The sequence below is a fragment of the Rattus norvegicus genome, chromosome 17 (genome assembly GCF_021556685.1).
Source record: "Rattus norvegicus strain SHRSP/BbbUtx chromosome 17, alternate assembly SHRSP_T2T, whole genome shotgun sequence".
NCBI lineage: Eukaryota > Metazoa > Chordata > Mammalia > Rodentia > Muridae > Rattus > Rattus norvegicus.
The window spans coordinates 67,473,471-67,498,486 of record NC_141550.1 but is presented as its reverse complement, the minus strand read 5'-3'; the positions used below and the strand labels follow the sequence as shown (position 1 = coordinate 67,498,486).

Below are 25,016 nucleotides of genomic sequence, written 5' to 3'. Positions count from 1 at the left end.
GTTGCAGATACAGCGATTGCCCTTGACTTTATGTGACCTGAGATTCAAACGCAGGTCCCTAGTCCCAGTGTGTGCGTGTGTGTGTGTGTATGTGTGTGTGTGTGTGTGTGTTTTAAATAATGGGTTCTGAGGCTCAAGCTCAGGTCTTGATGATTGGGTGACAAGTATTTTCTGACTGACCATCATCTACCCAGTCCCTATGAAGTGCATTTATTGAACACTAAGGCCCAAAGGTTAAAATCATTTTTTGACCCATGACTGCAGAATGCATGTTTCTTAGTTTTTTGGCTTTTTTTTTTTAACATGTTACTTACTAATCTGTGTTTCCATCTGAGTTTTTGGATGGCTGGGTGCATTGGCAACAAACAATAATAATCTGAAAGGAATCATTTACTTTTAATAACACATTTTCAGTACTTGCTTAAAACATTCAGTAACTGTGTGGTAATAGTCACAAGCTATTAGTCCCTGGTGGAGAGTCTTCCTCTGCTGAGCTCAGTGCCTGCTGCTTCACCTGTGCTCTGATGTAAGGCAGCTGCTTCTTTCCTGTGTGTCACGTGCCACCCTGTCAGCATCTACAGCTTCCTTACCCCTCACCACCCCACGGATTAAAAAGAGGGAGCCTTGTTATCCCTCATTCCCTATCCATCTGGGAACCTTGTGGCTGGTCTGGTCTTTTGTCTGGGTCTATTGTCACTGGAATGTCCTCCATCAGCAGGAAGGCCAGCTGGCTCTCCTGTCACTCGTGGATTCACTGGCTGGTGGTGTGACAGATGTTCCGCTTCTCTCTGCTGTGACGTGCCTTCTCCACGCAGCTTAATCATTTCTAGATCGTAAGAGAAGGGTTGTTCTTTTCACTTAATCACTTGTGAGGCATTGTAAATTCATTTTAATATTGTTATGTCTCAGGAAATAGTGAAATAGAGTTCATCTGTTAAGTTCTCCGCCTTAATGGGTAAAGCTCATGGCATCTCAGAACAATTACACTGGTAACCTTAAAACAGATTAAATATACAATAAAGTTTGAAATATTGCTGATTTTAAAAGTGTGGCACAGAGACACAGTAAGTAAATGGCATAGGAGAAATAGCATGGAATTTCTTGCTTGCCTGAGGCTGCTACCTGTAAATGCTCATAGCCATAAAGGACAGCAGTGGAACAGGAGGGGAGGTCTTTGCTTTCAGTGCAGTTTGAGAGTTTACCTTGACAAATTTGGAAGCAGCGACTCCCATCTTCAGTTGTAGTGGCAGCATCTTAAAGCTACTATGAGACAGACCACAGACACCATGGCTTAATAAAACTAAGAGTGGCCTTGTGAGCCACCAAGGAAGAAAGCCACACCAGCCATTTTTATACCAAATGGGTTATTGTAGACATGAGGTGGCAGCCGAAGATCATGTGTGGCATTCGTAAAGGCTAGAGTCTTGAGAGAAGGGAGCCTGCCAGCAGACCTTCTGGATCCAACAGGCACAGTGTACAAAGATTGTAAGCTGAAAGGTAATTTCCTATGGTCTTCCAGCACTTGTTAATGGAGACTTCTGCCAGAGGAAAAGCAGTGTTGGCCGAATCCTTGCCACCTTACAAAGTGAAATAAAGAGGCAGGGCTGAGCCCGTAGGGCGTCTTATTAACCAGTATCCTCTACTTCTCTGGTGTCCTAGTCACTGTTAAGTCTCCCAACAGTATTTGAACTTCCAGGTAGCTGCTGGAACAGGCTTATGCTTTTAAGGGACACATAATGGAGGCTCTTACTGTATTCTCAACAAAAGAGTTATGTTCCCACTTAATCTGTGACCTGAGTAAGGACTTAACACTTCCAGTGAACCTTGAGCAAAAACTAGTGCATTTTACTTTGCTGACAACAGCAAACCATGTTCACTGTTGGACCATGAATGGATGTACCTTTCAGTCCTTGTTTTTGAGCTATGAACTGATGGAACCAGGGTTACCGTGTAGCTTTCTTCTTCCTGCATCATACGTCCATGCCCAGAGGGTGTATCTAGAAGCAGGAGGGGTGATCTAGATCTTCCTGAAAGACTTGCTCTTCCACTGAGCTCACAGGTCCCCTTCCACTCCTTTGTGGAGAGCTTGTTTCCCATTAACTTTTTCTGTTGGTCTGAAGCACTAAGAAATTCCCATAGACTCTTCAAGGCTTCGGTCATGTATCTGCAACCCTTGTGCATGTCAAAGTCAGTATAGTGAAAAACTCCAAATGCCAGGTGGTGATCTTGACTTTGTGTCAATGGAAGTTCTCTTGGTTCACAGAGCAGAAGCATGACCATGTGGGGTCCAAAACATGTGAGTTCCAGTATCCCAGTGCAAACTGAGTGGTGCTGGGACTATCTCCTTCCCTGCTCCAACAAGCCATTCACCTTGGGGCAACAGTTCTGTGACTGTGTCTTCACTCTGCAGTCACTTTCTGAGGGATTGGCACTGATAGCGTGTTGCAGGAGGTTCTGACATTACAGGATTCCTGCACCCAGTAGGTTCCTAGTAGCCTATCAAGGTGCTCTGAAGGCAGTAATGCATTTTGTGGGAGGCCATGGGCTGACATGAATGACACTTGTCAGGCAGCATTGGTGTTGGCACACAGGCACCTGAGGGAAGCCAGCCCAGTGATGAGCCTTTATGGTATCTTGGGGCAGCAACTGTAACACAGGTGCTCACAGTGGACCCACATGCCCAAAGGCCTGGTCATGTGGGACCCACAGACCTATTCCTACAGGTTGCTGCTCATGCCCACCTTTATGCATAGGAGCTCATCTCTCCTCAGGGGTTTAGCCCATCCTAGGCTAGCCCAGCAGAAAGCCTGCCTCCATTCCAGAGTCAGAAAGGTTTGTAGCCTAAAGGCTAGCTAGAGGCTATGTAGAGCAGTCTTCTAGCTTATTCTAATAAAATACTTTAGGAAATCCATTTTTCTATAAATAAATTAGAAATCCTCTTAAGTTTACATAATGAATCTCCTTTGGGGAGTCTGTTCAGTTGAAATAATAGAAGGAATAAACAAGTAAAAATAAAATTGTGAGTTGGGATTCATGGGTGGTTGTTGGGCCACACAGCCTCATCTAGGATGCCATAAATCCTGATGCAGTGCTCACTGTGGAGCTGCAGGGCACAGACTTCAGCCTTTCTGCCCAGAGTCTGGCTGCTGCTGCCGGGAAGGCAAGCTGGGGTTTTAGGGACCTCTTAAGGTTCAGAGGTTCTTATGTGGCTTTTGCAGTAAGGGTTAATCATAATTTTTACTCGTGTTTTAAATAGCCCACCTATATAGTTTAGCATTAGATCTTATCTATCTCTTGTCATTCCAGCTGAAGGGATTTAAACATTCTAGGTAGCTACTAGGAATAACTATTCTTCTGTTATTTTTCTGGGCATCTAACTTAATGACTTTCTCTCAACATTTGGATTTTGTTTGTACTTTTGTTTAAGACAGTAAGACCATCTTGTTACATAATACAGGCTGACCATGAGCTTGTCAGCCTCCTGCCTCGGCCACCCCACTACTAGAACTGCAGGCATGTGCTGCAGTGCCTGGGCTCTGGCAGTCCTTTTACAAGTTGACTTTCAGAATCAGAATTTATTCATGAAAGATTAAACATACTGAAGACTGACTTGAGTTGATGCATGCTGCTTTGAACACATGAACAAAACATAAGCTTGGCAAAGTTTCCAAGTGAGGGGAAAAATAATGGTCTTCTGCTTTCTTCTAGGAAAAATTCCTTTGGCTACCGGAAGAAAAGAGAAGAGAAGTTTACAGTAAGTATATAAAGTGGTGTGTGTGTGTGTGTGTGTGTGTGTGTGTGTGTGTGTGTACACACAAAATCACACTAATGTGTGAACCCATGCACTCGAATACATAGAGCCAGAAGGAGGCTTCAGGTGCCTATCATTCTCAACCTCATTGTCTTTAGATGGTCTCTTATTGAACTGGAAGCCCACTGTTGCTGTAGGCTGGCTGTCCAGTGAACTCCTTTGATCATCAATGCTGGGGTTCCAGACATAAAGCTAAGTTGATGTCTTTACACGAGTACTAGGGATTTAAACTCCGGTCCTCATGTTTGCAGAGCAAGCAATCTTACAGAACCATCTTTATCCCCAAAGGCTTATCTTTACAAGACATTCAAATCTAACGGTAAACAAGCATAAGCATGAATTAAATGGATTAAGGCTAAGATATGAGAAGGAACACTGCAAAGAACTTTAAGGTGATATCCTTACATTGTAATTTTGGCCTAATTAAGAAAGGATTGTGGAGTTTTTAGGAATAGTGATGACCAGCTGGTTTATGCTGTGTTCCTTAATATATAGATAAAGGTGCTGTGAATAGTGCAGGTAAGAGCACGCTTTTATGAGTAGTTCAGTCTACATGTGTCTGTTCAGAAAAGGTCCTCAGCAGATAACTATAATGGGGTTTTAAGCAGGAGCTCCCTTCCCAACCCCTGGGAGACAGATATCTAAGATTCAGAGAGGATGCTGAAACCTTGGCTAATAGGAACATGAAGTTTGTTTGCAGGCTAGATGCAGCAGCCACGCTAGCATAAGCTGTCTTCTTCCCTTTGCAGCAGCACTGTGAGCAGAGGCTGCGTCTGTACCATAGATCTTAGCAACTTGGGGGTGTGGATGTCTTCCTTCTCATTAGTAGAGAACCATCACCTTTTTCTCAGCAGGAAGCACTTTCTGGCTTCTCTCTTATGTTATCTGGATTTCTAATGTTACTGCTTTGGCATTTTGGAGTCATATCTAAGGGTTACTTTTAAACAAGCTCTGTGAGATCACATTTGATCTGATCGTCAAGAAAGCTACGAAAAGAACAGTTGTCAGGGCTCATAGTCAGACAACGTCAGCTAAAAGGTTGTCAGTGCAGCCACTATTTGTCACCTTAAATCCATTACGTCTTTTAACCTGCTCACCTTTGAATTTTATGAGAGAGAGAGAATGAATGAATGAATGAATGAATGAATGAGTGAATGAATGAGAAAGAATGAGAATGTATGAAGGTCAGAGAACAACTTGTATGAGTGGATTTTATTTTCTTTCTACTGTGGGTCCCCGGGATTAAATTTGGGTTCTCAGGCTTGGGACCAGGGATATTTACCCACTGAACCCTCTCACTGGCCCACTGTTTACATTTGAACTCTGTCATTATTGTTTTTTAGACTCTGCTCACATTTTATCCTGTTGGCCTAAATTTCAAGTTGGTTAGACCCTAGAAATTATTTTTGCAACATTTATAAATTTTTGGGCTGATGTGAAAGTTGGAAGATTCTTTGTCTTGCTTTCTATTTCTACTCTTGTCACTCCACACTTGTGTGACCTTATGGGGTGTCACTGTGTTGCAGAGCAGTCAGACGCAGTCTCCAACACCACCAAAGCCTCCATCACCAAGCTTCGAACTGGGGCTGTCCAACTTCCCCCCATTACCTGGAGCTGCAGGCAATTTGAAGGCAGAGGACTTGTTTGAAAACAGGCTTTCCAGTTTGATCATAGGATCTTCAAAAGAAAGAGTAAGCTATGTGGTACAGTTGCTGATGTTTTCTCAGCATTGATTTTGTGCCAGGACTTGACCCAGGTCCTTTACACACATGAAAAGGAGAAAATACCTGGGAGGGAGAGGTTTGAGGTTGGGTGATTGGTGTTTGTTACTGGAGACAGGTCAAGCCACCTACTGAGGTTGCGGGGTGGGGTGGGGGTTGGGGCAGCCTGTGTCATTTTCGTCTTGACATTTAGAGCTGTTTTGTTTCACAAACTACAGAATGAGACTCGGGAATCTGAATTAGAGCAGGTAATGTACATGGTGCACACAGGAAGAAGCTTAGACTTGCTGTGCTGTGGTAAAGCATGGGCCACAGCAAGGTCTTTGACTGTAGCTGTCGTCACTGTTAGGCAGATGAGCCTCAAATCCAAGGAGATTTCTTTCCAGGGCTACTTGTGTAGGACACTTAGCTGGCAGGTTGGAAATGGGATTTGTCCCTCTGCCAGCGTCAGTGTTTGAAGACTGTGGGACACGTGGAGAAATTACTTTCCACCCAGTTCAGTTACTGAGGTATGGCTAAGTGCTATGGGCACACATGGACGGACACACACACACGCACGCATGCACGCAGTGGGGGACTTGTAGAGTGGTCCCGGTTCCAGGCTTCCCTTATGCTGCATTGTAAACTGACTGTACATCAGATCACACATCTGTCTTTTCTTTAGAGCATGGAAACCACAGTAGTGTTGCTGCAGTAGTTCCTAGGGCAGATGACTTTGCTGCTGTAACTTGAGACTAAGGTCAGGTAAAGAGTGGAGTCTCATATTGGGGTGGTAGTTGCTACTGCTTTTGACTGTGGACACTGCTTCCCAAGGCTCTGTACTTTCTAGTGGAGAAAGCTAGTAGGCAGTTGCTGCTCTGAATGTACTTGAGTTTCTGTGAAAAGCCTTTTTTAAAGAAACAATTTTTGCTTTCTGAAAGGGTGTTCTTGATTGTGTGGCCAGGTTACACAGTGCACACTGCTGCCAGTGATGGTCCATCTGCATCTGCAGAGGACTTGGGACAGCGGGCCACCTAGCCCTCCATCCTTGACCTGGATTTGTGACGCTTTGTAAAGTGCCATATTTATGTGTGTCTAGAATCAGCATTGAGCACATGTTGAATCTGAGCATGCGTTTGCAAAGAAAAGGCCATGCTACCATGTGTTAGGTTCCTTTCACCTTTGAGCACTCATCAGAAACCTGGTTCTCCAGCCAGCAGAGCCTCAGTCTGTCCACCCTCCACTCCACCTGCCAATCGCACCATTCTCCCAAAGCTGCAGTTTCAGCTACTTAATTTTACCTTGGAACTTTTCCCCTCTTTGAAGAGAAAAACAGTAAATTTGTCTTTCCGCATTTAAGCTTGTAGCCAATTACTTGTCCTAAAATCACACACTGGGTTAAGGACATACCATGCATACACTTGTATGAATTACGGCTGCACTAAGAAAGTCGTTGATGGGATAATTGATTCACGCAGGTCTTAGTTTAGTGACCTTGCCTGTTAAATTGGGTAATGCAGTTTTGTACACCCACTTCCAAGGGTGGTTTCCTGTGGTGTCTACTCCCACCACTGGGCACTCCAGTTGATTGTGTGTGTGTGTGTGTGTGTGTGTGTGTGTGTGTGTGTGTGTGTGTGTGTGTGTGTGTGACAGAGAGAGAGAGAGAGAGAGAGAGTCTTTGTTTTGTATTAGTTACACTGTGAGTCATAGTATTAACTTGCTAACTCCACCTCAGCCCTGACGTGTCAGATGAGTGAGGTGTGTTTGGAAGCTGTTCCCTGGATAAGACAAGCTTACGGGTGACTAATGTGTTTAACATTGAGAGCAAGGAGGCTGAGTGAGTGCTGGGCAGCGGGTGACAGACTCAAATGTTGTCACGTCTGCTGGAGGCTTCTCCTGCGTCTTTGCGCTGTGACTTGGCACTTGGTGGTAGCCGGCCATTGTTGTGTTTGCTGGGAGGGTGATGCACCTTCCAGGATCAGTCAGTCAAGGTGGGAAGGTGTCCAAAGGTGGGTTAGAGATTGCCGGGTTAGACCCTTAACTTCGTGGGTAAAGATCTGACAGTTGCTAAATACGACTTTAATGGTTTCAGAGCCTCAGTACAGATGCAAGCACAAACACTGCTCCTGTAGTGGTGCCCAGAGAGCCCTCCGTGCCAGCGCCCTGTGCTGTGTCCGCAGCGTTTGAACGTTCCCCTTCCCCGGCCCATTTACCTGAGTGAGTATCAGTACTCTGCCAGCCCTCTGCCAGGTACAGGTGTGAAGGATTGTAATATTAAGTGTGATTCTTAAACCAGATGGCATTTCCACAGGGATCACAAGGTGGCAGAAAAGCAGAGGGAAGCTCACAGTGTGGACAGACTCCCTTCAACCCCCACTGCGACTGCATGTAAATCGGTGCAGGTGAATGGAGCAGCAACAGTAAGTGCCGTGCCTGCCCTCCACAGCACTCGGGCACTCCTTCCCTGTGTCCTGCCTCTGACGATGGTTCCATTAGTCTGTGCCTTCCTTTCTCTATACCTATCACGGAGACCTCCTATTTCAGTAGACTAGCAACCAGGTCTCAACTCTGTCCTCTGTGGAGTTTGGTGATTTTTGCGTTTATTGTGTGTGTTGTATATATGAAAAAGAAGTAGCCGGGCAGTAATGGCACACGCACACTTTTAATCCAGGTACTCTGGAGGCAAAGGCAGGTGGATTTCTGAATTGAGGTCAGCCTGGTCTACAGAATGAACTTCAGGACAGCCAAACCTACACAGAAAAATCCTGTCTCAAGAAAAACACAACAATAGTCTGTCTGCTTCAAAGGCTTAGACAGATGGGGTTCCAGAGGAGGGCACAGGTGGTCCATCCTTCTCCATCCTTTTGGGAGGGACCCGGAGGAGTGGAGGGAGGGAAAATTAAGGCCAGGATGTGATATATGAGAGAAGAATAAAAGAAAAAAAGGGGCAAGGAATAGAGGGTAGAGACTAGAGAGAAGTAGACTTAAAAGAACAACATGGTATCCTGTTTAAAGCCCAGTGGCTCTGCCAGGTGTGGCAGCTTAAGCCCTTAGTTCCAATGCTTGGGAGATGGGGCAGAAAAATGGTTGCATGTTTGAGGCCTGTGGTCTACATTGAAAGTTTCAGCCAGCAGGGATACACAGTGAGGCAGTAGCTTCTGTCCTTGATGACCTGGCATCTCTGTACTCGGGAGGCAGAAGTAGGAAGTTGGAATCCCACAAGTCCGCACAAGTGCCAGACCAGCTGTGGCTGTGCAGTGATGCTCATGTCAAACTCGGTCAGACTCAGGAAGGGAGAGCAGGAGGATCAGGAGTTGAAGCCAGCTCACTTCCTCACCCGTCATACTGTCCCCAGCCGTTCTGTGTAAGCACGGCAGCACCTGCACTAGTCCTGCTTAGATCAAGCGAAGTGGGGCCAGGGTTTGCTGCTTTCTTTTTTTCCCTTGAGCCTCGTAGGCTTCCATGTTTCTTAAGAATGCTTTAAGGCTTCATGTTGGTCAGAATGTGGTCGCCATTTTATTGCTCTGCCTTTATGGCTGTTAGCTGATGTAGAGAGACCTTTCTATAGTCTCTTCAGAGCAAAGCGGCACTGCATGGAAAGCGAGCGGTGACGTTTTTGTTAAACCAAAGATGTCTGTCCTTTTTTAGTCTTTAAAACACTTAGTTTTTTATTCAAAGATACTGTGATTAGCTTAGCAAAAATGGATGTGTTTGTTTGATTTTAATAGAAACTTAGCTTTATAGAATCTAAACAAACATACAAAAAGCTAGAATCTAACATAAGTCAAGAAAGTGCATTTGAAGGTGCCTCAGGCCCTTCCTCAGGGAAGCAGCACTGTCACATGATGCCTGTTCAGTAATTACTGTCACATGATGCCTGTTCAGTAATTACTGTCACATGATGCCTGTTCAGTAATTACTGTCACATGATGCCTGTTCAGTAATTATTCTTCTCCTGGAGTAACTCCAGACTCTGCGGCATATTCATTCCAGCACCATGTTTATAAAGTCAGCAAATCTACAGCAACAACTGTTTTCTCACAGAGTGGGTTTGTGATGCTGTCCTATGTCCACAAGCTAGAGGCAGGAACTTTGATGCTGATCACTGGCTGCCCTGGGCATGCCAGGAGTTGCCATTGAATTTTGTGAATGTCTTAAAAATACCCATGAAGATGAGATTTTACTTAAGAACTTTATCTTCTGTAACTTCACCCCTGAAGGAGCTTCCGTCCCTGGTCTTTGTATGCATAATCCCACGTTCTGTGTTTCCAGGAACTGAGAAAGCCCAGTTATGCAGAGATCTGTCAAAGAACGAGTAAAGAGCCTCCTTCCTCCTCCCCATTGCAACCCCCAAAAGAACAAAAGCCAAACACTGTCGCCTGTGGGAAGGAGGAGAAGAAGCTTGCTGAGCCTGCGGAGAGATACAGAGAGCCCCCTGCCCTCAAGTCTACTCCTGGAGTCCCCAAAGATCAGAGGAGGCAGCCTGGGCGCCGACCGTCTCCTCCAGCTGCCGGGAAGCGCCTGAACAGGGAACAGAACACCCCTCCCAAGTCTCCTTAGTGAAAGCCGGATACCTGCCGGGGAGGGTGTGGAAGAGCTGTGTTCACCGTGGACGAAGCTCTCCCGTACACTCAGACACTCAGTACGGAGTGAGCCGCTGGTTAGGAGCTTGCAGCGTCTGTGGGGCCCGTGGGATACCTGCAAGTCACTTCCTTCTGTGAGTCGGATTTTCCCCCTCTTGGAAAAAAAATCTATTTTTCAGGATTTAATTATATAATATAAACCTTATTTTAGGTTGGTGCTTAACTGGAGGTGATTCAGAAGTCTGATGTTTTTCAGGATAGAAAATGTATTTATCCTAACAAATGGATATTTTTATTAAGCCTCCACGTGGCTCTGAATGCAAGCTATAATGAGTTTTTCTAAATTAAGGGAACTCTACTACTTTTTTTTTTAAATAGCTGGTCTGCAAGTGCACATTGGTAGGGTGTCCCAGCAGATGGGTGGGGGCTGAGGGCACTGGCAGGGGCAGCCGTGGCCTCACAGAACAAGGGACTGGCAATGTCAGGGCACTGACATACTGGCATAGGAGCTGTGTTTTCATCTAAACCATTAGCTAACAGGTAACTCTAGCTTTAAAACAAGATACATATGTATATACAGTTCTTTTTGATCTAGTGGACAGAATGAACCTGCAAAGAGCACCCTAGAAAGACCTGAAACCTTTGAGTTTTGATGTCCTGCGAGCAAGTAACCAGCCTCTCACTCCAGTTCCAAGTGGCTACTGTGTAAAATAAATTCAAAGCACATTGTGAATAGAACCTAGATGAAATTAGAAACTGCTGCCCACTGACGTCAGACCATGAAGTTGTACCATGATGTGTGTCCTGTGAGTGGGCTGCCTGGCTCCCATCCTCCAGTGCCTGCTCTGTCCGTGTCCCCCACTCTCTCTCTGGAGAGTTGTGTCTTAGCCAGCTCTGTGTGGGTGTCTTCATGTACCTCTGCATCGGCCGGCACATGGATTAGAAGAACCTAGCCGTGAGAGAGTGGTGTTTGTGGGTCTCCCCCCCCCCCCCTGGCTGGCGGAGGACAGAACCCTTGCTCCTTTTACCTCCAAGACGAGGGTCTTGTTGATTCTTTCCAGAAGCGCTGCACTTCTGAAGAACGAGTGCAGTCAAGTTAGCAAGTTTATAATAAAGTTACAGATAAATTATTTTGTTTTAAAATGCCTAAAATTTTTCTTTAAGTATTCTAAGCAGCAGACCTTAAAATATTTCCTGCTATATGTAACCATACAGCTAATTCCACAAAATGCTATTTAACAAGACTGAAGGTTGTTTTGGTTTCTTTTTTCTTTTTATTTTCTAAGGAAAAAAAATGATTTCCATCCAATATTTAAAGACTTGAATTTTATTTAAACTTGAAAATGACTTTGCCTTAACTTTTGTATAAGACAGCTTAGAGCTCACGGAGACCTGCCCCGGGTTGGCGGGAGTGGATCGGTTACTCATTGCCATGCGGATCTCCTGGTGTTGGTTTTGCTGAGAGCGCATACTGTTGTACAAGAACCCAGTGGTTTTGTAACAAACCTGCAGATCTTCAACAGTTGGTCTTTTTCAGATGTTGAGAACCCTGTAAGTGCAAATGTCGCTACTGTGTTAACTCTGTGCACTTGGGAGTGTGCTCTGCCTGTACAGTGTAAATAATCAGAACATATGAGAAAGGTACCCTACAGAGAAGAATCTGATAAAAATTATTGATATATTATAAATGTTGCTGATGAGCTGGATGTGGATAAACTAAATGTTGTGGTTTGAGTATTATTTTAGTTTGTTAAGGTTTTTCTTTTTCCTCTTATACTGGTGTGTTGAACTGACTTTGCCTCTTTGCTGCAAAAGGGAAATGGGAAGTCTTATTAAAGCCTTTGGATGTTTTCATACTCTTAAAAGTATGTAAGTACATACTGATCATATTTGATGTTTGAGGGTTTTGAAGAGAGTATAGAGAGCAGAGACTGGCAAGATCTTCCAATGAAAGTAAAAAACAGAAATGTGCTAATTAGAATTAAAACTTTGTGAAGTGATTTTTTTTCCTCCCAGAGGCAAAGATGGCCTGATGCACATGACCATTTCCTTCAGAGCAACTGTCACTCAGTTACATAGGAGCATACGCAGTGCTGATGTTTCAAACGCCTGTGAAAGGAACATAGGACGCATTTCCTTGTAGATGTCAGATCACTGACAAAAAAACAAAGAAGAAGAAGAAGAAAGGCTGGCCTCTTGAACCCACACTAGCAGATACTGTCTGTCTGGAAAGGCGAGCCTGAGGCCTCAGGTCCTTCACATCACAGCCTTGCTGGAAGAGGGGCCAAATAATGGCAGCATCCCTTATCCCCAAAGATGCTCTCACAGATGATCTTTGATTTTCAATGAGGAGTCCTTTCCCCAAGGCTGAGCATTGCAGCAGGAAACCTGTGTGGCAGAGCCAGCTGTAGGTGCTTGCTGTCTGCGGGCTGGAAGTGTAAGCTCAGTGGCTGCACCCAAGGGCAGGTTTGCAGATGCACGAGGTTGGGACACTGTAATTACTGCTTGGCCAGTGACAGCCTGGCATCAGAAACTAAAGCCGTGCTCAGATGTGATTTTTATAGCACTCGTTTTCAGGAAGCAAAGGTGATATGCCAAATAGCTGTGTAATGTCAAAACAGAGACTTCCTGTACACTTTGAGGTTTTCCACTCAGAAAAAAATGGAAGTTATCAAAATAGGAAGCTGTTGAGGGCGCATGCAGACTCTTGCTGTGTCACGTCCAGCAAGTGTGATCCGTGGTTTCCATAATCTATTTTCTAAGTTTACTCATTCCTTTCAGTATCTCAAGGTATAGAATCGGAGATACCACAGTCACAAATGACATTTTAACTTGTAAAATTGTGTGATGATGCTTAATTATCATAGGGAAATATGGACTAGGAATCTGGCCCCGCTTCACCAGACATGAATTTCAAGTGATTCCTCCTCGTAGTCAGTGTCATGATGTCTCTGTGAATCCCTCCTGTCATTGCATCACTGGTTGCCACTAGTGGGTGGCAAAAAAATAAAAAGAAAAAAAAGGAAAAAAAAGTCTTATATTGCTGTATTAGGGTTTCTGCAGTTGATATTGAAAAACTGGTCCAGTGTGTCACAGCAGGCGACTGATGGTGCATACCTGTCTTTGTGTCCCCTTCAGTGAGCTGTAGTTGTGGGTTTGTGTGCTTTGTAGCCTGTCATGCGGAAAGCAACAGACAATCGAAGATTCCAGGAGCGCTAACAGCCGCGGCGAGTCACAGACGGGATTGTACCATGGAAGCTTGCCTGAGGGTTTCTGTTTCCTTTCCATAAGACTGGAATCAAGCTTACATGTAAACTATTGGGAATTTAAGTTTCCTTTTGTGTCATTTTGTGTAAGACTGTCTAATTTGAAAAATGTAGGTTATGAAAAATAAAGATTTAGGCACTGTTCAATTTTTCTTTTGATTCTTTTAAATTAAAATTTTCTTCAAGAATGCAATTTTTAAAGATCTTTTTGTTTCCAATCACTGTACATGAGGAAGAAACACAGGAGCCCACAACATCTAGTTTGGATTTTAAAGTTGTCCAGTCCCCTCCTAAGTTGACTGCCCACAGCATATGATGAAATATGCAGCCTGCTGGTGTTGGAACTCAGGTCCTCTGAGATCAGAGCACCAAGTGCTCCTAACCACTGAGCCATCTCCCTAGCCCCCTCCGGCATCTTTCGGGGTGGGGTGGGTTGGTTTGGTTTGGTTGGGTCAGGGACTCACTGGCCTGAATCTAGCTGTGTAGATCAGGTTGGCCTGGAACTCTGATCTGCCTTCAGAGTTCTGGAAGTGAGTGTGTACCACCACACCCAGCTTCTGGTATGTCTCGCAGTGTTCTTTCACCAGATTTGTGATGCTCTCCACCACCACCACGACCACCACTCCACCCAACCTTGTTACCTCACACTAACCACATATATAAACCTGGGCCCATCTAGGCTCTCCATTTCAGTTTCTGTGACACAGTTCCCTTTAATTTACCTGTCTTTTGTCATCTCCAAGAGTTTGTTTTGTGCTGCTTGTCTCAGGTTCAGGTAGGGATGCCCCTGATATACAGGCAGGCTTATGTCCATGAGACAGACCCACTGCCCTGCTTCCTCTTCTCTGTGCTTTGTGCAGCATAGTGGGGTGCTCAAATAAGTCCTGAATCTTGGTATTTGCAGACTGTATATTCTCCACGCACAGCACTGACTTCAGAAGTGACGTGCGTGTGTGACTTGGTTTGCTTTGCCACTTAACAAAGCTTTAACCTCAACAAAGTTTAGTGATTTGTAGTGATAATCACAGCACTGAGGGTTGGCTGGTTCAGGGGATGAGCTGGCTAAGCCAGCCAGAGAGCCAAGCCTAGCAATTGTGTGCCCCACTGTGGTTGGACCAGTTTGGATGGTCTGAGGAATGAAAGAGTAGACTAGATTCACGTGTTCTGGGGCACTCGGGCTTCTGCACTGTAACCTGGTGTTCGGTATTGGCCGTCTGCACCGCATCCTGACAGAAGTGTGGGGTTTACCACATCTGGTTCTAAGGACTGAGCTGTGACGTTTCAAGAGCTCCAGCAGCAGCAGAGGGACCGAGGCAGAGCAGAGGTGGAGAAAGCATGCTCAGAGCTTGTCCTCGCTCTCCACACGCCCCCTAACTCTTCTGCATGTGTTCCTTCCAATCAGAATTTGGGCTGCGTGGGATTGTCTGTCGAGGCCTGCACCGGTGGGAAGACCCAGTTCCCTAGAAGTCACTGCCCCGAGGTGTGCACCTATTTAGTTGTGGAGCCATCTTTCTCTAGGCCCAGCCTAGTAGTGACTGGGACACAAGAGGTGTCTTCAATATAATGGAGTGGGCAGGCCTTTCCCCAGTGATAAAATTACAAAACAATGCAGAACCTAGTACCCTCCTTCACAAAGCCTGCTGTGTGTCTGGTGCCCCGGGACCACTGGAGTGCACATCAAGAGAAGTACCAGAGGCAAATTTGCAGAGTTAAAGGACATAGTCTTCTGACCAGCCATGGATGTGAGACTTGACCTGCTGTTGTCTTCCCCGCACAGTAGCAGCGGTTGAGTGATGAGATTAGAGCAAGATACAGCTTTAGCCACCGAAGACGCTAAGAACCCCATGGAAACCTCAGACCTGATAGTCAAGTACAGTGGGGACTCAAACCTCCAGTTCCTCTTCTGTTCATTTTGGGGTCTTTTATGCTTTCACTAGTTTAAGATTTGGAGTCATGGCTCAAGATCAGGCACTCTTCCTCTTAGTTGCATCCTAGTTCAATTTGTGTTTGGTGTCCTTAGCAGTGTCCTCTGTACTGTGGATTATTTAGAAGTCTGTTATTCCAAAGAGCTGGGGATCTCCCTGTTGTCTTCTCGTTTCAGATTGCTGAAATGATAACATTGTGACCACTATGCTTTCAGTCCCCTTCCAAGCTGTGAGGGCTGTTGTGAGCTGGTATGGTTACCGTGGTAAAGGTTGTGCCCGTGACTCCGTATTCTCTCGGGTAAGGTGGTTCTTTGACCTTGCTGACTGTGGCTCCATCTCTTGCTGTAGGTGGACCAACAGCTATAGAAGCAGATGCGCCTATTCCTGCGTTTTGCTCTCTTTCCAGCATCGTCGAGCCTTTGCTTTACATGTTTTCGATGCTCTGTTGTTTGATGCATACATGTCCAGGTGTGCTGGATCCACTCCTCTGTTGTTAGCGAATCCCCCCCCCCCCACCCTCTTGGGCCCTAGTCATTTTCTTTGTTCTGAACTTGCTTTATTTGATGCTAATAGACTAATTTAATGCTAATTTTCTGTGCTTTTTTCCTTTTGGGGGGGTTGTATGGTGCACTGTTTTCCTCTTTTTTATTTTCAACCCACAGATATCATCATATCTGAGTCTACAGACAGGATACAGATGTGTTCATCCCACTCTGCCGTGCTCTGCCTTTTATCTACTGAACATAGCACATTTGTAATTACAGTGACTCTCACTTTATTTTTTTGTCTTCCATTTCTTGTTGCTTTGGTTTTTCTCACTTTGTTCTTATTATTTTACATTTACTTACTTGGGAAGTGGGCACAGACGTCAGAGGACAACCCTCAGGAGTCAGTTCTCCCTCTCCACCAGTTGAGTCTCAGGTATTGAACTCAGCAGTCAGGCTTGGTGGCAAGCTCCCTTACCTGCTGAGCCATCTCACCAGCCCATGGTCTGTTTCTTATTCTTGTGTTCCTGGACGTTCTAATTTACTGACTTTAAATCCATGACTAGGAATCATGAGAAAAGAATGCAGCAATGTTCTGTGCCTATCAGATTTCCTTTGCCAAGGCAGGTTCTCCTGGGTAGAGTTCATGAGTAAACCTGTAAACCTGCTGCATTTTTTTTTTTAAATAAGATTTTGACAGCGCCTACTTCCTGGTCTTGTTCAGCAGTCATGGTTAACATTTGGAGACCCCTCCCTCACTCACACCCCAGCCAGCAGTACTCAAGTTCTTTGAGCAACTGTCTGGTCTCTGTTCTCGGGTTCTCAGGCCATTTGATCACTGCGTTGCCATGACTACTATGGTTGCCTCGGGGCGAGCCTACAACCTCCTGCCGGAGGAGACAGTGTGGGAGCTTTTTGAAGCATCTACCTCCCCTCATAACTCTCTGGAAGTTGCCTCCTTCATCTAAGGGTCTAGGGAAGATAAGAGGATGGCAGAGACTAAGAACAACCATCTTGAAGACAGGGCACAGTATCTAACAGGATTTGGAGAACCACAGCAAAAGACAGCAGAGTCCTTAGCCACGCCAGTGCAAACGCCATCACCGCCCTGAGAGTCTTCGCAAGTACGTTAACCGGCCTCCTGCAACTGTCCGCAGCAACAAGCTGAGTTCCTGTCTGTCCCAGGGTCTGAATGGAACTGTTCTTACCCAGCACCTGTTCAATGGAGACTGGACTTCGACCCACTGACGGGGTTAGGCATCTTACCCAGGCCAAGCAATTGTAAAGAGGCTTCCTAGAAGCGATGAGTGGGTAGATGGGTCCTACACTTCCAAGTTTTCCCACAGAACAGGTGAACATGGTAAAGTTTGGGGACCCACATGGATGGAAGCAGCTTAACATTTACCTTCCTCCAGGGTCCACTGTTGGCCTCTCTCCATCACCCCTAGTCCTTACAGGACCCTCTGTGTTTACACTGTCTTTCTAGGCAGTCTTCCCAGGTTCATACCTGTGATTATACTTAATCATGGGGCTTATAACTCCATGGTCATGAAGGCCTCAACCTGAAAACCCTCAGCCTACACCTGGGTGGGCAGCCACACATCGTGTCTTCTGGCTGCAGAAGGTAGAGGCCAGTGATGTCCTCAAAGACCCTTCCATGTCCCTGCCCTGCCATCAACTGGTCAGCTTCTCAAAGATGCTGCAGCAGGCTAAGTATTCGTTACAAAATCCAGAGGGAGAGCAACTTTATACATGATTTTTGAACTAAGAACTGCCCCCAAACTGAACGTCTCATTGGCTGATCTCTTGTCAAAGAAAATGGACTCTTGGACCATGTCTTAAGAGTTTCACTGCTGTGAACAGACACCATGACCAAGGCAACTCTTATAAGGACAACATTTCATTGTGGCTGGCTTACAGGTTCAGAGGTTCAGTCCATTATAATCAAGGCAGTAGCATGGTAGCATCCAGGCAGGCATGGTGCAGGAGGAGCTGAGAGTTCTACATCTTCATCTGAAGCCTGCTAGCAGAATACTCACTTCCAGGCAGCTAGGGTGAGGGTCTTAAAGTCCACACCCACAGTGACACACCTACTCCAACAAGGCCACACCTTATTTATTTTATTATTATTATTAACTTGAGTATTTCTTATTTACATTTCAGGTGTTATTCCCTTTCCCAGTTTACAGGCCAACATCCCCCTAGCCCCTCCCCCTCCCCTTCTTTATGGGTGTTCCCTTCCCCATCCTCCCCACATTGCCGCCCTCCCCCCAACAATCACGTTCACTGGGAGTTCAGTCTTAGCAGGACCAAGGGCTTCCCCTTCCACTGGTGCTCTTACTAGGATATTCATTGCTACCTATGAGGTCAGAGTCCAGGGTCAGTCCATGTATAGTCTTTAGGTAGTGGCTTAGTCCCTGGAAGCTCTGGTTGCTTGGCATTGTTGTTCATATGGGGTTTCGAGCCCCTTCAAGCTCTTCCAGTTCTTTCTCTGATTCCTTCAACGGGGGTCTCGTTCTCAGTTCAGTGGTTTGCTGCTGGTATTCGCCTCTGTATTTGCTGTATTCTGGCTGTGTCTCTCAGGAGAGATCTACATCCGGCTCCTGTCTGCCTGCACTTCTTTGCTTCATCCATCTTGTCTAATTGGGTGGCTGTATATGTATGGGTCACATGTGGGGCAGGCTCTAAATGGATGTTCCTTCTGTGTCTGTTTTAATCTTTGCCTCTCTATTCCCTGCCAACGGTATTCTTGTTCCCCTTTTAAAGAAGGAGTGAAGCATTCACATTTTGATCATCCATCTTGAGTTTCATGTGTTCTAGGCATCTAGGGTAATTCAAGCATTTGGGCTAATAGCCACTTATCAATGAGTGCATACCATGTGTGTTTTTCTGTGATTGGGTTACCTCACTCAGGATGATATTTTCCAGTTCCAACCATTTGCCTACGAATTTCATAAAGTCATTGTTTTTCATAGCTGAGTAATATTCCATTGTGTAGACGTGTCACATTTTCTGTATCCATTCCTCTGTTGAAGGGCATCTGGGTTCTTTCCAGCTTCTGGCTATTATAAATAAGGCTGCGATGAACATAGTGGAGCACGTGTCTTTTTTATTTGTTGGGGCATCTTTTGGGTATATGCCCAAGAGAGGTATAGCTGGATCCTCAGGCAGTTCAATGTCCAATTTTCTGAGGAACCTCCAGACTGATTTCCAGAATGGTTGTACCAGTCTGCAATCCCACCAACAATGGAGGAGTGTTCCTCTTTCTCTACATCCTCACCAGCATCTGCTGTCACCTGAGTTTTTGATCTTAGCCATTCTCACTGGTGTGAGGTGAAATCTCAGGGTTGTGTTGATTTGCATTTCCCTTATGACTAAAGATGTTGAACATTTCTTTAGGTGTTTCTCAGCCATTCGGCATTCCTCAGCTGTGAATTGTTTGTTTAGCTCTGAACCCCATTTTTTTTAAAGATTTATTTTTATTTATTACATATCTAAGTACACCGTAGCTGTCTTCAGATACACCAGAAGAGGGCATCAGATCTCTTTACAGATGGTTGTGAGCCACCATGTGGTTGCTGGGAATTGAACTCATGACCTCTGGAAGAGCAGTTGGGTGCTCTTAACCACTGAGCCATCTCTCCAGCCCCCCTGAACCCCATTTTTTAATAGGGTTATTTGTCTTCCTGCAGTCTAACTTCTTGAGTTCTTTGTATATTTTGGATATAAGGCCTCTATCTGTTGTAGGATTGGTAAAGATCTTTTCCCAATCTGTTGGTTGCCGTTTTGTCCTAACCACAGTGTCCTTTGCCTTACAGAAGCTTTGCAGTTTTATGAGATCCCATTTGTCGATTCTTGATCTTAGAGCATAAGCCATTGGTGTTTTGTTCAGGAAATTTTTTCCAGTGCCCATGTGTTCCAGATGCTGCCCTAGTTTTTCTTCTATTAGTTTGAGTGTATCTGGTTTGATGTGGAGGTCCTTGATCCACTTGGACTTAAGCTTTGTACAGGGTGATAAGCATGGATCGATCTGCATTCTTCTACATGTTGACCTCCAGTTGAACCAGCACCATTTGCTGAAAATGCTATCTTTTTTCCATTTGATGGTTTTGGCTCCTTTGTCAAAAATCAAGTGTCCATAGATGTGTGGGTTCATTTCTGGGTCTTCAATTCTGTTCCATTGGTCTATCTGTCTGTCTCTGTACCAATACCATGCAGTTTTTATCACTATTGCTCTGTAATACTGCTTGAGGTCAGGGATAGTGATTCCCCCTGAAGTCCTTTTATTGTTGAGGATAGTTTTAGCTATCCTGGGTTTTTTGTTATTCCAAATGAATTTGCAAATTGTTCTGTCTAACTCTTTGAAGAATTGGACTGGTATTTTGATGGGGATTGCATTGAATCTGTAGACCGCTTTTGGTAAAATGGCCATTTTTACTATATTAATCCTGCCAATCCATGAGCATGGGAGATCTTTCCATCTTCTGAGGTCTTCTTCAATTTCTTTCTTCAGTGTCTTGAAGTTCTTATCATACAGATCTTTTACTTGCTTGGTTAAAGTCACACCGAGGTATTTTATATTATTTGGGACTATAATGAAGGGTGTCGTTTCCATAATTTCTTTCTCGGCTTGTTTCTCTTTTGTGTAGAGGAAGGCTACTGATTTATTTGAGTTAATTTTATACCCAGCCACTTTGCTGAAGGTGTTTATCAGCTTTAGTAGTTCTCTGGTGGAACTTTTGGGATCACTTAAATATACTATCATATCATCTGCAAATAGTGATAATTTGACTTCTTCTTTTCCGATCTGTATCCCCTTGACCTCCTTTTGTTGTCTGATTTCTCTGAAGGCCACACCTTCTAATATTGCCACTCCCTGGGTCATGCATATTCAAACCATGACAGACCACGTAGGGCCACCAGGGGCTTTGATCACAATCAGGATCATTAAGAAAGATGGGGGGTTGGGGATTTAGCTCAGTGGTAGAGCGCTTGCCTAGCAAGTGCAAGGCCCTGGGTTCGGTCCCCAGCTCCGAAAAAAAGAAAAAAGAAAAAAAAGAAAGAAAGAGAGAAAGAAAGAAAGAGAGAGAGAAAGAAAGAGAGAGAGAGAGAAAGAGAGAGAGAGAGAAAGAAAGAAAGAAAGAAAGAAAGAAAGAAAGAAAGAAAGAAAGAAAGAAAGATAGATAACTGGGCTGGATAGTCTCATGTCAACTTGACACACAAACTAAAGTTATTCGAAAGGAGAGTTCCTCAATTGAGAAAGTGCTTCTATAAGATCTAGCTCTGAGGCATTTTTATTTTTTTTTAAATTGGTGATTTGTTGGAGAGGATCCAGCCATTGCAGGGAGTGCAATCCTGTACTGGTGGTCCTGGGTTCTTTCTATAAGAAATCAAGCTGAGCAAGCCAGGGGAAGCGAGGTAGTAAGCAGCACCCCTCCACAGTCTGCATCAGCTCATGCCTCCCCAGGTTTCTGCTCGGATTTCCCTCGATGGTGAACAGCAATGTGGAAGTGTAAGCTGAATACATTCTCCCCAACTTGCTTTTTGTTGCAGCAATAAAACTACTAATAGCAATCAATATGTCCAGAACAGGTGTTCGAAGGTGCTCCAGTGTCACCAGTTTTGCTGGTCCTCCGACTGCCAGCTGTTGAACTACTTACTGACAGGCCTGTTTGAATACATCTAACACAGGGCCCTCCCTCCACTCCTTCTGCTCCTGCACCCCCTCCCCACAAAAGCAGTATTTCTGCCAGTATCCTTAACCACTCAGAAACCTGAGGCATCCTGAGTCTGTTTCCTCTTGGCCTTGGGCAAGCTCTGGTCCCTAGTTCTCCAGAGACTACTCACCCACGCTCAGCACATCCATGTCTTTAATGGGTCTCCAGTTCCCTGCTCCTCTCAACAGCCCAAGGATCCCCCTGACTTCAGCTCCTAGGACACTCACAGAGTAATTGGCTAGCATAGATAGTTACCCACCCACCTCTGACTTCACCTCCTACCTCTCAGTCCTTCTCCATCCACACTGCTGCATCCCTTCCTCAAACATACCACTTTGCCCCATAGCAAAGCCTCTGAACTTCCAACTCCTTGGTTCAAATACCCAACTCCTCACAGAGGCTGGCCGCCTGCGCCCTGCCACACACTGTTTGGTTTACATTGGCACCGTCATAACTTAACCGCACTGTTTACTTGTTTTTTATTAGAATCCCCAGAGAAATCAGCCATATACCATCTTCTCCTAGCGCGTGAGGCATCCACGGTGTTGTGGTTAGAATATGAAATTCTCCTTTAGGCTCATTTATTTCAACACTTAGTCCCAGCGGGTGGCGGTATGGGAACCTTTAAGGGGCGGAGCCTCACTGGAGGAAGTAAATTAAACTGGGCTTGGAGTTTAGGCTTCACCCCTTGTTCTCTGTCTGCTTCCTAACTGGTGGGTACAGTATGACCGCTGCCTCCTGTTCCTGTGGCGGTGACTCCCCACCACCATGGACTGAATCCCTTTGAGCTGTAGGTGGAAATAAACCCTCATGTTCCCCGGCTTGTGCTCTCAGGCAGCGTGGGATTCCAACCCAAGCAATGGTACTGCCCACATTTAGGCAATAATTGATCAACCCAGTTAACCCAGTTATCCCAGCCTAGAGATTTCCTCACAGACATACCCAAAGCTTTGTCTCCCGGGCGGCTTTAGATCCTGTCGAGTTGAAATACAGATTTGATGGTATTCTTGACAAGAATAAGTAGACGCAATGTTTTCTCCATATACAGAGGACAGTCACAGTTAATGAGCATGAGGTTCTAAAGTCCAGACAGCCCACTCAGACGCCTGCGGTGTCAGGCCATTCAACTGAGGCCAAGGAAACAATAACGGGTTAACAGCATCGAAGACATTGACAGATGGAGCAATCATTTTCAGAATCGGGGAAAACGGGATCTCACTCTTCCTGCCAGACACACAAGGAGGTGGGCTCGTCTCCAGAGGCAACAACAGAACACTAAAGAGTCCTTGAAGGGCCTGTGAGGGTCGGGAACTCTCTTTCAGGGAATAGGTCCCCCAGCACAGTGGCCACCTTGATACCAAGGGACCACCCAGCCAGAGTGATCTGCAGTGCAGCCCACAGCATGGCGTCTATACTGACTGCCAGACACACAGCAAAGCAAATGACCAACGCGTCAGGTATCGGGTGACCCCACGCCGCCACACTGCTCCTTCATGCTTTGGAAATTTCCAGAATCTGCTCTGCCTCAGTGCCTCAGGGCCTCTCCCTAACCTCAGGTCAGGACTCCAAGAAAACAGATTTATTCTTGATAATGGCAGAGAGAGAGAGAGACCAAAAGGGTCCAGCCTCTCGCTTCCCCTCTCTTTGACTCTATATGCCCCATCTTGACCAAATAACCAAAGACCCATTTTTTTTTCATTAAGTCCAGCCATAGCTTGTAATGAGGCTCAGTGGGATTAAACTCTGTACTGTGATATAAACAGCACAAGCAAGCCCTGTGTGCAACTGTGGTCATCCCAGCAACACACAGAAAATGCTGGTGAAATTAATTTCAAAAGATTGCATTTGATTTGGCAGGCTGAAATACAGTGATGCCAACATGCATTGGTATAAAATAGGTTCTTTTTTTCTTTCTTTTCTTTTTTTCGGAGCTGGGGACCGAACCCAGGGCCTTGCACTTGCTAGGCAAGCGCTCTACCACTGAGCTAAATCCCCACCCCTCCCCCCTTTTTTTTAATGTTGCTGGGTTTTGTTTATTTAATTGGTTGGGTTTTTTTGTTTGTTTGTTTGTTTGTTTGTTTTTGTTTCCAGAAAAGGTTTCATGGGTCCCAGACTGGATTCGAACTCACTGTGTAATTGAGCATGACTTTGAACTTCAAATCCTCCTGCTTCCAAATCCGAGTGTACAATTATAGACCTGCAAACTGTTTGTGGACCTGGGAACTCAACCCAGGGCTTCATGAACGCTAGGCAAGCTTGTTATACCACTGAGTTATTCCCCTCCTACAGCACCAGCCAAGGAAAGTTTGTATTGTTTTAATTTTTTCTTTTCTAACACTGGAAACACATTGAAGTCTCTGGTGTGTGTAGAAACTGGAGAATCCTTAAAAGGACTTGATTTCTAAAGGTCCGCCTACTCATGGTGCAGTGTAGGACTAGTCACCACCAGGGGGCGCTCCATCCACACCCTAAAGCACTCAAGGGAGGGCCCTTTGTTTGCTGCAAGAGAAGGTGGGAGGATCTCTTTTGTGTTCTTGTTTAAAAGGCAAAGATACCGAGCTCGCTCTTGAGTCAGATTCATTCTTTTCCTCCTGGTGCTTGTAGGAGAAACTTGGTGAGGGTTCTTCAGAGGCTGCCAGAAACCCTACTGTTCACGAATGTGAATATATAGAGATAGATCGACAGACAGACAGGTAGACAGGTAGATAGAGATATGTGATATATTTACATATACATAATTCGTTCTTATTTTTAAGTTGAAAATAAATCATTTCATGCAATCTACTCAAATCACAGGTTTTCCCTCCTAGGCTCTCTGCACCCCCACTCATCCAATCACACATCTTTCTTTCTCCCTTTAGAAAACAAACAGGCAAAACCAAACAATCCCAGCACTCAGGAGGCAGAGGCAGGTGGATTTCTGAGTTCAAGGCCAGCCTTGTCCAGGACAGCCAGGACTGCACAGAGAAACCCCTGTCTTTGAAACAACAACAAACAAACAATCAAGCAAAAACCAAGAAATGCAAAACCCAAAAACCCCACAAAATTGGAAACCATAACATACAAGCAAAAGATTGGTTTAAAGAAGAGGAGGAGGGGGGGAGGAGGGGGGGAGGAGGAGGAGGAGGAGGAGGAGGAGGAGGAGGAGGAGGAGGAGGAGGAAGAAGAAGAAGAAGAAGAAGAAGAAGAAGAAGAAGAAGAAGAAGAAGAAGAAGAAGAAGAAGAAGAAGAAGAAGAAGAAGAAGAAGAAGAAATCCAAACCAGGTAATATGGGACCAAAAAAAACCAAAACCACAAAAAAACCTCCACAAAAATACCATTGACTTTGTTTTGTGTTGGCTGTGGCATGGGGTTTACCCTTAAGCATGGTATGTATGCCCAGTGAGGTGCATTGGAGCAAACTAATCTTTCCCTTGGAAATGACTGTCAATTGGAGATCACTTCTTGGTTAGGGGTGGGAGCTCATGTCCGGTTTCCCCTCAGCCCTAGTCTCTGTGAGTTCCTATGCACTTCAGTCCTGTTGTGTCTG

General features: G+C 45.2%; 1 protein-coding gene across 16 annotated transcripts in view; it reads left to right on the top strand.

Moving 5' to 3' along the window:
• Larp4b (La ribonucleoprotein 4B) overlaps positions 1 to 13,553 on the top strand; it is a 78,795-nt gene extending 65,242 nt beyond the window's left edge. For 4 of the 16 annotated variants that reach the window (XM_087590757.1, XM_087590753.1, XM_087590749.1 and 1 more), the window contains 5 exons: positions 3,709 to 3,754; positions 5,338 to 5,502; positions 7,604 to 7,728; positions 7,808 to 7,931; positions 9,784 to 13,507. In XM_087590757.1, the coding sequence (XP_087446883.1) occupies positions 3,709 to 3,754; positions 5,338 to 5,502; positions 7,604 to 7,728; positions 7,808 to 7,931; positions 9,784 to 10,071 (748 nt within the window). In that variant the 3' untranslated portion in view covers positions 10,072 to 13,507. 16 annotated transcript variants of the gene reach the window in all.
• The last annotated feature ends 11,463 nt before the right edge of the window (positions 13,554 to 25,016 follow it).